Raw genomic sequence first — 14,304 nt, 5'->3', positions numbered from 1 at the left:
GTCTGGGGGTGGTTTGGTGCTTTTATTTAAAGGTTAAGGGAAGAGCAAGGGCGCAATCCCCTGTGTGTATCAGGGATCACCACCCCAGACCGTGCAAGATTCACCTTAAAATGAAAAACGCAGAGCCGGGGTCGGCGTGGGCTTACACCCACCCCTGGGGCCCGGCCGGAGCGTTGCTGGTCGCAGCACAGCCAGGCAAGGAGATCCCACCACCAACCCTTCCAGCGGGAGCAAGGGCTGTTCCACACAACCACGCTGCCAGGCTGGGAACGGCAAACCTGCTCCTGCCACAAAAAGCATTTAATATAACAGGCAAGATCCCGGTCTCCCTGCAGCTGTACAACTCTAGAGGCCAAACCTACCGACAGCACCTGCCTTTCCCCAAACCTGCGCCTTGCGGCTGATCAGAACCATGGCACTGTGACCTATAGGATTTATACACCTATTTTGAAAAGTCTAAAAATGTAAAAAGGAGCCCGAAGGCAGTATATCTCCACCTAAACGCCAAGCTTCATCGCTGGAGGGAAGGTACAGATGCAGACTTCACTCGCACGATATTATCTGTGCACTACATAGCAAACTGAAGGATATTTGCTCTCTAGATAAACAGTAAAAATCAGATTATTTCAGGTGTTTTCTGCCATGAGATGACAGATGCTTGCTACAAAGAGATTCTTTAAATTGGACTTGAAAACACAAACTGTATTTCTTCGCCCTTCCCTCAGCAGGATTCCTCCAGCAGAAAGCGCAGGAGTGTTTTTCCCATTACCGCCCTGCAAGGCAGGGTCCCCTGGCTCGGCCGGGAAGATCCCCGCGCACGACTGCAGGAGCTGCACTGCCTCATACCTGCGTTACAAATCAATAGTTTTTAAAAAGTTCTACCTGCTGCAGTGTTTTCCGCATGTCGGAATAAAGCCCAGAGCATTGATCTCTGCCCAAGTTCATTACTTCCTCTGGAGTTAAAAGGTGGGGGGAAGGAGGGAGGAAGGACTCTGGGCTTCCCGAAGGAAAGCTCCCAGGATGGCGGAGCACGGTCCCCCCGGCCGGGAGCTGGCGAGCAAATACGGCTGCCCCTGGAGAGCAGCTCTGGGCTGGATCCTGAGCAAAGGAAAAGCGCCGGATCGCCCAGAGCCACATGTGGAGGCAAAAGACCTGTGCACCAAAATATGGGGCTCACGTACAGGGTCAAGTGCAACAGGAAAAAGCGGCAAAGGCCAAGCACTAGCGAGCCCCGCGGTTCGGGCAGTCCAGTCTCGTGGCTGCTGCGTGGCCCGGGGTCCCTCCTCTGCCACCGGTTGGTGAGGGGCCCAGAATGAACCCACGCTGAAACGGCATCTACAAAGGGAGCCCCCTCAGAGCTGACACCCCCACTTTGCAGAGAACCCACCCACGGGTGCAGCCGGAGCGGGAGCCAGAGATGTCACCCAGCGGGGCCCGTCCCTCCCGGGCAGGGGTCCCCGTCCCAGGCCCAGCTCCCGCACCCCCGGCACGAGGGGCGGCACGGCCCCCCCCAGCCGGCTGGGACAGCGGGTGCTGAGGCTGCGTGACTGCACCTCAAGGGCTGGAACCTGCCAGGATCTTCCAGTGCATCATCAGAGATATTTAAATCATGCCACGAGGAAGCAAAGAGAGCATAAATTCCTCTCGGAGCTGGGAACACCTCCAGATGCAGAGCCTGAATTAAGTCCCATTTCCAGCTGATTTTCTGCCACCGCAGCAGGATGACAAACGGACAAACGGTCTGTGCAGGGGCCCAGCAGACGGGGAAGAGCCAAGCATCCGCGCGTCTCGGGCGCACTTGGAAGGTTTCATTTTCCTCCTCAATTTTAATTCATCAGTGAAAAGGCCCAGAGCAGATGCTGTCTGCTGTTGCAGCCACGCAGCCCTGATGAACCCCTGGGTGTCTGACAGGGATAGGAGGGAAGGTCGCTCGCACACACAAGTGAGAGCAGAGCCAGCGGCTCCCGGACAAGATAGACACCGGCACTCGCTGCGTAACGAGGTCCCTTATCTGCACGCTCGCTATTGCTCTGAAATAGCTGGCACCTCCCTTGCAGGGCTCCTGTTCCAGCCGAACGTGCCCAGGGACTCGCTCTCAAGGATGAAACGTTCCTTATCTCCGTTAGCGCCAGGTTTTCTGCCTACCGTTTAATTTTGCATCTGCCGTCAGTTCTGCTCAGGGTGGGCATCTGCAAGAGGGGGGAATCCAGTGGCTGTTGCCACGCGACGACACCACAAAGTCCCCGGCGGCACCACATCCACCGCGATCGCAGCTCGTGAGGTTCGCACGCGTGTTTTCCCTGGGATGCCCATCTGTTGGGTGGCAAAGGCGAGCCTGCGGAGCTGGAGGTTGCAGTGAAGCTCTGAAGAGCTGGATTAGAGGTTGCGGGGGGGTCCAGCCATACCAGCGGCACCTCCCGGGGGATCGCCCTGACCGAGGCCCCAGGAGGACCCAGACTCTACGAGGCAGCCGGGAGGATCCGCTCACCACGGCCGGGGCGCAGGGACCGTCCCCTGGTGACACATCCCCGGCCCAGCACTCCCCAGGGACACCCAGAACCAAACCGAGACGGGTCAGTCCTTCCTGCTGGCAACCGAGTGCCGCTCAGGCGCGTTCTGACACAATCCAAGCCCTGTGTTTTCTTTCGACAGCAGAGCTACCCAGCAACTCCATCTTCAGCTTAAGGCATCCAGGGAAGAAAAAAAAACCACCCCAAAAGCCCCACAGCTGCTGAGGCGCTGAGGGTTGCCTCATGCATTAGTTTGAAATTCACCTTTCTAAGGGTTGGTGCGGGGGCACCCTGGGGCTCAGCACCCCCTGCTTTGGGGCACAGCGGCAGGTTTGCTCTCTGGTCCTCGCTGCCTGCCGGCCCTGCCTGCCCTGCCCGCAGCCGCTCTCGCCCCCGACGCTCCCCCCGGGGCAGCCGGTCCCGCATCCCCACAGCCCCACGAGCTGTAGGGCCGGGCACGGAGCTCTCCTGAGGTCCATGAGCCAACGCTCAAATCCGCGACTGCCTGAGAGAGTGAATTGGGTTGTTCATCTCTCTGACGGGCAGAATAAGCACCCTCCACATTGATACCGAGCTCATTTCTGATACTTGTTTAGAGACTTGACAATCCCTGTATAAAAGGATTTCCTTCCACAGCTGAAGTTTGACATTCTTGCATTATTAGATTATTTGCAAAGGTCTGCGTGTGCTGGAGGAAAACAATGCTACCGACATCCAACATTACAACCTTCTCCTCCACAAATCATCCCGGGCGCAGTGAGCCACGGAGACAGCGTCTATTTGAAACCCCCCCGATGTAGAGAAGCAGCCAGGGGCGGCGACGGGGTGGGAGCTCAGGCGAGCAAACACAACCCAACCACACCGTAACAACAAAAAATAATAATTAAAAAAAAAAAAAAAATCAGGCGGGCAGGCAGGCCTGGGAGAGGGTTTTGGGTAGAGGGAACCCTGCCCCAGACACACCAGCTGCTGGGTTCAGACCCCAGCACCACCACGGGCTCCTCGTGCCGCTACCGGCACAGCCCTTTCCAGCGGCACGACCCGGCTGGGAGAGGCACCAGGGCCTCACGGGTGGGGAGAGCATCCCTGGGGCATGGAAGTGCAGGGGCTCCGTCCCCCTGCCCGGCTCGGGGACGGCTGCAGCCCCGTGCCCCCGGCCCCCCGCCCTGGGGAACCCTGGGGGTCCCGGCACGGCACAGGGGAAGGTGGTGGGAACCTCCACCCAGTGTGTAGGGGCTTTGGGAGTCACGGGTCTCTGCCCAGAGCAGCTGCCACACAGGGAAGGTTATCCAAAGCATAAAATTCAGAAGAAAATTACTTGAAAAGAATTACTTCTTCAGAGAATGATTCATACCCACTTCCAGACCATTAACTCCTTCCTCCTTTGCAGAACCCACCAGCAGGTTCCCACTGGAGAGAAGTGCTGTCACAGGTGTCAATCATTTTGGCAACAGTTCCCTCTTTCCAAATCACTGTCTTAAGGACCAAAAAGATCAAAATAACCATCCCTTCCCCCTCCAGATTATTTATTGCCATATAAGAAAAGCCTTCCCTGAAACCCAGGTCTTAAAAGAAGAAAATTATTAAAAAAAAAATAAATCAATAGTTTAAGTGACTTATTTGTGCTGTTGAAGGTTTGTTTCCCAATTTTGACAGTGTCTCTTTGTATTTAGTGCAGCCTGGGTCTCTCTACCAGGATGTCAAGATATATTCCTCAGTCACGATTTGCACTCATTTCTCCCCATTTAGAGAGGCTCAGCTGGGAGCGGAGCTGAAGATGGATTCAGACACGCGTCGAGGACGGTGCCCGTCTCCTGCGGCCGTGGGGAAGCACCGCCAGCTCCCGCTGCTCCCGGCGGGAGGAAACCAGCATTTCTGCAGCTGGGATCTGACGCCTTCCCTGCTGCCGTCCGCCGCCTGCACCAGGGCTCCCACCCCATAACCCACCGCGGGGCCGGTGTAACCATCCCTCTGCCACCTTCTTCCCGCACCGGCTTCCCCGGGATTCGCCCCAGCCCCAGCAGAGCCCAGACCAGCCCCGGCCTGGGCAAACCCCACCGGGGCGAGCGCCCGCAGGGAACACAGAGGAAACCGATGGCCCCGCAAACCGGGGACGGCATCTCCCCCGTCCCTTGCTGCTCTCCTGCTTTACAAATCCTGCGCTGGTGCTCAGCAGCCTCGTGCACCCAGTACCCATCCTGGATCAGTGCCCTTGCAGAGCCCAGATGCCCAGGTGATGGGCTTACATCCCCTCCTGCAGCAGCCGCTGCCCGCAGCCGCCCTCAGGCTTCCGCGGGGGAGCAGAGCCCCCGACACGGCGTCCCGGGGCTCCGCTGCAGAGGGAAGGGGGAGCGTGGGGCAACGCGGGGGCGAAGGGTGACAGTCCTGCTGCGGAACACCCTCCCCTCTCCCTTCTCTCAGAGTGCAAGTTCCCTACCTCCCCATCACCAGAGTGCCTCATCAATCATGTTCCCTCTAATTAACTTCTAATTTACCTCTTTAGTCAAATCTGTTTACAATCAGAGACAAGAAAACACGACCCAACGAGAGGCGCGATGAAGATTGGTCTCTCTCCCCGCACGCTCCGCTGCCTCCGCGCCGCAGCCCGGCCCGGCACCCAGAGCACGGGCAGCAGCTCTGCCTGTCCCCGCAGAGCAGGCAGAGCGCAGGCAGCACCGGGTGCATCAGCTCCGCGTCCTGCCCGAAACCCACGCCGGGGCCACGCTCCGGCCTCTGCTCCTGCTCCCCGGCGCGGCGCCGCGCCGGCCATCCCTGCCTTGGGAAGGTTTTAGCAGCGCCACTCCCTCGCCCCACTCCCAAAAACCACATTTAGCCCAAAAGCCAACAGTGATGCTGCTGCCTGCCCCTGACCTTTAACCCAGGGTCAAAAAAATCAGAAGGGGTTAAACCAGGGAACAAACCCCACTGTCCACAACCTACAAATGCTTCATTAAGAAAAATCTGTTATTAGCTCAACCCTTTAATCCTCCCCCAATTACAATAACGACATTCTCCACAGCTGCTAAGACTCATGGCGCCCGTCCTCATACCTCCAAGGCTTTTCTGTGCTGCTCAACATTACAGCAAAAATGAGCTGGCCTGCAGCAGCACATTAAGCTGAATAATTATCTTAATTAATAACAGTGGGCCCAGGTGGGCATCCAGCCCATCCCAAGGACCAAGGCAGAGGATCCGGCGTCTCCCGGCAGCAAGGCCCGCGGTCGGGGCGCAGGTGCGCGGCGGAGCCGGGTGCCGAGGGGTCCCCTGACCACAGGAGAGGCACAAAGCAACCTCCCTGCCCCAGGCACCGCACCGATAAAATCCGCTCTTGAGAGCACAGCTCAGCTCCCACAGGCCCAAACCAAGATCACGATTTATTGTTCATCACCCTCTTTCAGTGCATCTCCCTCTCCTCGCCAAATTTAATTTTTTATCTGCTGAAAATATTTATGGAGCAGGGATTTCTCCAGGCACAAGCATTACAAGCGGCAATGCAAGCCCAGAGGCCAATCCACGGATCGGGACGGTCCCGGGAGCAGGGGAAGCGCAGGCAGCAGCGGGGGACTCCGACCTCCTGTCTGCGCCGGGGGTGCTGGAGAGCAAGACCTTGACGCAGCACCCCGGGTCACCAACACCCAGCAGGCCTTGGTGATGCTAAATGGTTTTTTTTGTGCTTTACCAGGGTTTTGTACAAGATAACGGGTTTTATACATCCCAGACCGGGCAGGGAGCTGCTTCCAGTCCCTCTGGCACACTGGGACCACCAGGCAGAGGATCCTAACTTCTGTGCAGTGGGGTTCCTCCCTCTGAAAGAGTTTGGAAATTAGGAGGAGAGAATAATTCATCATCTGACTTGTAAAAGCCTGACTTGCAATAACAAGCTCTGTGCTAATTCCTCAGCAACATCTGGAACATCTTTATCTGTCACAGAGAGACGTGACGGTTGGGCTGTGCTCAGGTAGGCACGGGCATTTTGACTTTTTTGTGATCCCCGCAAGTATCTCCTTCAGCTCAGGAAGAAAAAAGTAAGTGAAAACACTCCACGCAAGGTGTTCCTTCTCCCTAGGCCAGGCTGTCCCGCTGGTGCAGGAGCTGCCGCTGCCATCTGGCCGCTCAGCAGCGGGTTCCTGTGCCGTCGCCTGGGGAGGGCTGCGGCTGCGGCACGGCACGGCGCGGCGCAGCATCACGGCAGGGCCCCGCTGGCCATGGGAACCGCGAGGGACAGTGCAGGGGATGGCACCGTGTCCTGCGCTCTCCCAGTGCCGTCCTGGCTCATGCCGCAGCACAGGCACCGGGTCCTCCTGTGGCCCACCAGAGAGCGGGCAGCGACTCCGGCAGCGGCTCCGGCAGCGGCCATCCTGTGTCCCAGTCACCCCTTTGCAGCCCGTCCTGCCAGGCACAGGGAACACCAGCTCACAGGATGGTGCTGAGCCCCAGTCCCCATCACCAGTTGTCTCTATTCCAGGTGGCAAAGTTGTGACCCTTCTCCCGAGCGGGGACAGCACTGACCGCTGGCACCCGGAGCAACGCCGGGACCTTTCCCCGCTGCGCCGGGAGTCCAGCAAACCCGCACGCCACGGCACTGCTCTGGCGCCAAGCTTTTGGTTCCTTCACCCCCTGTCCCTTGACACAAATGCTCCCAAGACGCATTCACTGGCACAACCCACTGTGGCAGCGACTGACATGGAGCAAATGCAAAAATCCAGAAGAAAACCACCCTGAAACAACACTGTGAAAGTCACTGAAGCTTGGGCTTGTTTCTAGCTCCAAATACCCACTCTAAGAGCGGCTCTCATCCCGGCAGAAGCAGCAGTACCCCACGTAATCACAGGGTACACACCATGTTAAATCACCACTGCTTCAATACCAATTCTTTCAGTGAACTATCCAGAGACTTAAAGGATTTGGTGAAGCGCTTTGAAGAGCTAACAAATTACAAAAGGGAAAAAAAACAATCAAAGAAAAGCTGTCTTATACAAGAGGAACATTCATTATGAGCAGCCTGAGCTCCCTCCAGCAGCACCGCTCCCAGAAAGCGAGCCGGCCAGCCATTAAAGCAGGGAATGATTTTCAGCCCAGTCTCCATATTTAGTAACCCAGCTAATGCATCTAGAATGGAAGTGGTAAAGGAGGAGACATTTACTTTCTGAAAGCAAAACTCCAGCTGAAGCAGCAACACAGGAGAGGGGTTTCACTCCCGTCAGACGCCGCTGGAGGTCTTCCCCATCTGAGAGGAGCCAACTCAGAGCAGCGATCATGCCCCGCACACCCATACCAGCTCACTAACCGTGCACTGAAAGGATCGCACATACGCACACATGTGCGGCGAGCAGAGTGAAATCAGATTAAAGACAGTACATTTAGATTTAAAAAACTTACCTTGTACTCAGGCAGTTTATAGTCCTATTGTCAAGATCCTCCCTGCCCTTTATCCCCTCCCAGATATGCGGCCCCTACTTTTCAGTCAAAGCTGTTTCACGTTCATTAAGTCCCCTTTCAGTTCTGCCTCAAACCTTCTCCCTCACACGCCCTCCCTTTCTCCTCAGCTTTTCAAACACAAGCATACTGTGAGACAGGGAACAACAGACCATCTTCCAGGAGGAAAACCAGAGACCAGCTTTGGCCACGAATCCACTGCCTGTGGTGTGGAAAGGTAACAATTCCCACACTCAAGCAAAAACTAAATACATCTGAAAGATAAAGGAGAAAACCTTTAAGGAAGCGGGTTGAAGATAGAAGAAAGAAATGAGGAATTCAAACAAGTTCTGCACCAAAAATGTATTTTTGCAGCTTTTTGCAGCTGCTGGAACCACGACTTCCATGTTGATCCCCTGAATAACAGTGTTTGATAGCACCCAGGCCAGCAGTGCCTACGCAGTCATGATTGAAGGAAGCCTTTAAGCTTCCCTGACAATGCATTTTTCTTGGAGATAAAAAATGAATGCTGCCAGCATGCAAATCTCTCTAAATTAGGCAAGGCCCAGCTTGCTGGAGCCGCGATGTTTTGTGATGGCAGTCATTAACTTTAGCAGAAGAAAAGAGGATGCGGGAAAATATTCTCAGCTACTTCTTGTCCCAGTTGGGAGTCACTGCTCGGCGAAGCGGTGGGGTTTGGCACAGTGACATCTGAAATTACACTGCAAGCGCAGAAGGGTAACGGAAAAATGAGCTGCGGTCTGTTCCACTGCAATCAGTCAGTCGGTCAGAGGCAAATCACTTGGTCTTTCTGCAGCTCCCACAGCGCACCGGCAAAAGGCTGCAGGAGTGGGGTTTTCCCTCTTCTATTGGTGAGCTTATTGCTGCTATAAAAAGCCAGCCTCCCAGTTCAAGAATCAGAATAGTGATTTTCTACAGAACAAGCACAGCCAAGACCTAAAGCCAACTGCGAAAGGAAGCCAACGGCATTTGGGCATTTCACTGATTATTTACCCTCCCTCTTAGTTTTGAGTATAACCTGGACAGACTCACTCCAACATCCCCTTCAGGAAGGCTGACGGCTGACTGGCCTGTGCCAAAACTTGCCTTCAATTCTGACTCACCTTTGGGAAGATTTAGCAGGAATGGCTAATGCGCTTGATTCCTGGTTACCCTCTGCCACTGAAGAACAGTTGAACTGGACACATACCAACGCCTCAGCCTCTCCAGCTTACGTCTGTACAATGGGTTGTACATTTTCATTAATGTATCAGGCTGGAATAGCTCAAGAGATTGTCTGCAAGTTATCTGGGCTTCCTCTTTACCCTCCCTCTAACACATACACCGTTGTATTGTTCCACACTGATCACTGCAGTTTGACTTATGGCTGCCCTACTGCAAGGTATGCAGCTGCAATCCCACTCACAGCAAACTACTTAAATAACAAACAAGAAATTAAAAAAAAGCAAACTATCTTTAATATCTCCAAAATCCCATTTAGAAGCAGTTTCATAGAAACGTCACTTTTATCGTGCAATCAAGGCTGGAGGAGGGCAGCAGAAGGAGGGAGAACCAGACGCCGCATCCTTGTGGGCACACAGATTTTGGCCCCCAAGCCCTCAGAAATTCTCCAGCAGATCCAGGATCCGCTTCTGCTCGCTCTCCCGAAACTCCTGGTTCTTCCCATCCCCGATGTTCTCTGCGTACTCTGTGGGGAAGAAAGCAGACAGACAACAGGCTTTGAGTGAGACACTAATGAACGATGGGCAACTTCTCTTGCAGATACCACAGCAGAATCTAAATCTGCGTCCACTGCAAACAACTGAATGAGAATTTATGCAAGGAGCACTGATGGTTTTTCTCCCCGTCCCCAGGGTTAAAGCTTTGCATAATAAACATCTACTGACCCCTCATTAAAAGCTTTTGTAGCAAACAGAGACCATTGCAGGAACATCCTGCTCTCAGCAGTAAGCAGCTCAGCAAGCCCAGGCAGACACTAGCACCCCATTCAGAAAGGTGACTGTCCAGGCACTCCTCCCAACTCCGTTGTTATCCCAACGGAGCAGCGCGCTGGCAGCTGTTTGAACCGGACAGTCACATCACTGGCCTCTTTCATCCCAAGAAATGCCAACAGTCCTGGACAACACTGGCTTTCCAGGTCCCTTTTAACGCTGAGTATCATCAGGGAAGGTCAGGCAGGGGCTGTTACACAACTGTTAAACATTCCTAACCCTGGGTTTCACCTGTCTGTTGTCCAAGCATCCCGAATGAGGATTTTTGTCAAGTGGAGACCAATTCCCCAATCTACAAGTGCTTCTAACCCATACGGAAGAAAACACACCAGTTCAGATTTAACCACAAAAGAAACTCCTTGTCTTCAGGCAGAGGATACCAGACCCTGACCAAGGTCTTGCCCATCCATGCACATGGCCAAACACCATGGAACCAAAAATTTCCTCTGCAGCTCTCCTTCCTGACATTCATTTAAAGCTGGCAGCTCTCATTCCTGTACCAGCTCCCTCCTTCCAGCCACCAGAACCTGCATATTCAAAGAAGGTTTAAAAAGAAAAAATGAAAAGCAGGTTTTGAGCTGCGAAAGCAGGGAGCTGAACAAATCTTAGTAGATCAGGAGCAGACTGCCTGGTTAGACAGTGTTTTTCAGCCTCCACCGTCTCACATTCCTTCCCTTCTTCCTAAACAAATAGAACAGCTTGTATTCAGCATCTGAATGGTAAGTTGCTGTAGAAAGTTTGCTTTAATATTTATACGTTCAGCCCTGCTACATGCTTTTGAGCTCCATCAAAGCCTTTATTATAAGAGCACTGAAAAGAGTGAGGACAGGGAGAAGTTAGCTGATGTGGGAGTCTTCCCTCCTGCGTGCACTCTCTCTCCATGTACAAGAAGCAGAGTTCTTTGCCAGGGCCTCTGGGAGAAATCCTTTTAATATTTATAAACTGCTACAGTACCCGTAACAAGAGCAGGCAGGTAACACTGAGGTTTGCTGCAAGTGAACCTGACCTCCTCGCCGTCCTGGAGAAGGGGGACCAGCACAGGGCACTCTTCCCTCAGATGGAGGAGAAACTCTCCATTGCACTTAACGAAGACAGCAGCAAGCTAGTAGATTCGTTGTAGCTACCTATGTATTGGCTAATTGCATAAGGGCAAGGCCCCAGCAGCCTGGTGTCAGCTCGGCTGTGGTTTGCACGCTGTAGCAAAAGGCTGCGCCACAGCGGCTGGGGATCAAAACCTGCCACCCGCTTCTGGCAGGAGATAAACCCCACTGCGGCAGAGACAGGGTTACCTTCCCAGAAGAAAGCGTCAGCTAAGGTCAGCGTTTAGCTCAGGTTCTCCTGTCCCCTTCGGGCAGTACCGGAGCTTTCTGTCAGCAGCTGTGCCTCCACGGGGAGCTCGTGAAGGAGCAGGCTCTGTCCCCAACGAGCTCTTTCCGTGCTTTGTCAGAGTAAGTGCCTCTGAAACAGATGCAGCAACTGCAATTGCCTGTGTTTATTGCAGCCCAAGGGCAACGCTTCCTTGCCTGCCGCTACCTCTTGACAGCTCAGGATACCCACGTGAGGGACGGACGTGGTCTCTGAGCCTGGCACAGCGCTGGGGCAGCCCGGGTCGGCCCTGGCTGCAGGCAGAGCTCTGTGCTCGAAGCATCCGCACCGCAGGCAGTGGGCTCGTGGCCCAGCTCCAGTTTTAGCTTTAAGGACTGCTCAAGTACTTGAACATACAACTCTAGCAGGGAAACTGCCAAGTGCCACTAATGACACAGCCCTTCTATTGTCCCAGTGAGATCACTCAGACAAAAGCAAGCCACAAATTCCTCTAATCTTGTCCAAAAGCTCAGCATTTTTCCTTCTAAATATTTAGGCTTCATAAGACTAAAATCCCAGTGACTCCCAAGGCAGACTGTTTACTGGGTTACCAACAGTTGCTAATATTAATTTGAACCGACCAGATAAAACCCCCAAAACCAGGCTCAAAAAAAAAAATCTCGCACTGAGGTTTTATGTATTTACTTTTTTATTTTAAATGCCACGACTTCAGTGAGACAGCAAAAAAAAAATCAGATGTAAGCTCCCCCTGCCAACAGTTAAACAGAGCTTACACATTGCTGTAGCTACACAAAGGGAAAGGACCTAAGATTGGTTTCTGCTTCATTAGACAAAATACAATGGTTACAGAACAGTAAAAATCAATAGGGAAATATTGAAGCTTGTAATGGATATTGGAAGCTATAAAGCCTGCACATACTGAGGGACCACAGGCCAAATTTAGCACAGTCCTCATAACATACCTACCTTTTCTTTTTGATTACCCATGCTAACAGGTTTGTTTTATAACATTCAATAGGCATTCCACCTTCCCGGCTCCCTGATGTGCCCACTACCTTCACTGAAACCAGGTGTTTAACCAGGCATCACATCTCAGTGCTTCTGGGAAGGGACCTCTGCACCTCAGCTCCTGCAGGGCTCCTCTGAGAGCAGCTCTCCAAAGGGAGCAGGTACCAAAGGCTGGTCTCTCCGGGTCCATAAGGAACGGCATGCCTTCCCATTCCAAGGCCAAGGATTGCTATTTAGAGAGGTCTGTGCCTCGCTCCATTCCCGATGAGAGAGATGGAGACCAAGAATTGCCCCAAGATATAGACACTACTTGCTGTCATGAAGACGAGTCTCCGTCCCAAAATCATCCCCCCAGCCAAGCCACACACTGTTCAGTCATTTTCTTCCAAAGGATAAGCTAACTGTCCCATTGCAAGTAATGCTTGATCTTCAAGAAAAGGGAACTGTGGGAGGACTGGTCAGCCTGCAGAAATGCATTTAATGAACCTTCAGTTATTCCCTGCCCACTCCTCCCCCTCGAAAGCCCTACCATAAGAAAACAGTCTTGCTTCCTCGCTTGCATCATAAGTAATTCTGAGCAACCCCAAGGGATCCATCAGCTGTCAGGTTGCCAGAGAAACATGGAGAATATGTAGGCCATAAAAATCAAACTAAAAACCAAGCATCTAATTAGTATGCAAAAATAGAAAATAAAAACTGAACAAGAGCAAAACACTGAACGAAAAGTAAAAATAAGCCAGCCCTCATCTGTCCTGAGAGCAAGTTGGAAAGTGGCCTGGAAACACTTCAGCCAAGGCTCAAGGCTCCCGACCTCTCAGTCATTTGGGATAGAGTCCTACAGTTCAGACACCAATTAAATTTCGGAAATCCCCCACTGGCCCCCCAGGAGGCATGCTTCTGGGGTCTGCAACCAAACTACTCCAACAGGCAAGCTGTGTTCAACCAACTCCTCTGGAGAGGCAGGTGCTTGTCTGTGGTGTCACTTCTGTTAAAAGTTAGTGAATCTACACTGACAACATATTTGGACATAGGTGGGCAACTACCAAGAAACTTAAATTTCATCAGCACAGACTGCAGATAAGCTTGGTGCTGCTCCTATCTGCCAGGAATCTTCTGGGCCCCACTGCAGTAGTTCACAAGGGCCCACCAACAAATTTATTTCTAAGGTCATTGACAACTGTGATGGCAAAAGTCTCTAAAACTGGCAAGCATAAGAGTTGGGGAGAGCTGAAGACAGAGCCCCAAATACTGTATCCATCACCTGTATTATTAACAAGCCATACGTGGCTTCTGCAGGCAGAGAACGCATTACCGCTGAGAGTACTGAGCCTGCTGTACAATCCACAGCTTGCAAGACATGATAAAACCACTGAAAAAGTTTCACAATGCAAGTCACTGTCTGTGAAAGAAAGAATCAGATGAAATTTTAATGCAGCTGCCCTCCAATTCAGCTTAGTATGTAAATCAACAAACCAAAGACATGAACGTGAGGTGTGTAAATACAGCAAGGTGTGCAGACAAATCCCGTGGGCACCCATGGCCCAGGTCAAGCATAGGAATCCGAAAGCAGATGTGTGCCATGCTCCAAGTTGGAAACGGACTGTTTGGAGGCAGGAATTGTCAAGTATCATAATTAAAAGCAGGAAAGACATCCTATCCAGTCCTCCCTGTTCATCAGCAGGCATTAACTTGCACTTGCTGGCAAAGGACAAGGGCCAAAGAGATTGCCTATAGCTGCAGGTAATCTCACACTGTCAGAAAATCACTCTTAATTTCGTCACACCAGCCATCCTTCTGATCCCCTTCTTTCCTGCATACGGGAAGGGAGAAAACCGACAGGACCTGCAAGAAAAAAGCTGCCTGTACCTGCCAGTGTTGAGGGCGGGGAAGAAAAGGCCAGGAGAACACCATTTGTTATTCCCAAAGAAAGCAGAGACATTGAAACAACACAACCCACAGCCCAGTACTCCTGGAGATGCTGCCAACCTTCCTTTCTCTCCAGAAGTGAAGGAAAGACTCCTCACCCCTCACCA

At 52.7% G+C, this 14,304-nt stretch overlaps 1 protein-coding gene across 4 annotated transcripts in view; it reads right to left on the bottom strand.

Moving 5' to 3' along the window:
• Positions 1–9,380: 9,380 nt before the first annotated feature.
• CTNNBL1 (catenin beta like 1) overlaps positions 9,381–14,304 on the bottom strand; it is a 56,156-nt gene continuing 51,232 nt past the window's right edge. For all 4 annotated transcript variants that reach the window (XM_030008705.2, XM_041122762.1, XM_041122763.1 and 1 more), the window contains one exon: positions 9,381–9,633. In XM_030008705.2, coding sequence (XP_029864565.1) covers positions 9,545–9,633 — 89 coding nt within the window. In that variant the 3' untranslated portion in view covers positions 9,381–9,544. The remainder of the gene's footprint in view (positions 9,634–14,304) is intronic.

The sequence above is a fragment of the Aquila chrysaetos genome, chromosome 3 (genome assembly GCF_900496995.4).
Source record: "Aquila chrysaetos chrysaetos chromosome 3, bAquChr1.4, whole genome shotgun sequence".
Classification (NCBI taxonomy): Eukaryota; Metazoa; Chordata; class Aves; order Accipitriformes; family Accipitridae; genus Aquila; species Aquila chrysaetos.
The sequence above is the reverse complement of the archived record's forward strand: the minus strand, read 5'-3'. Positions and strand labels throughout refer to the sequence as shown.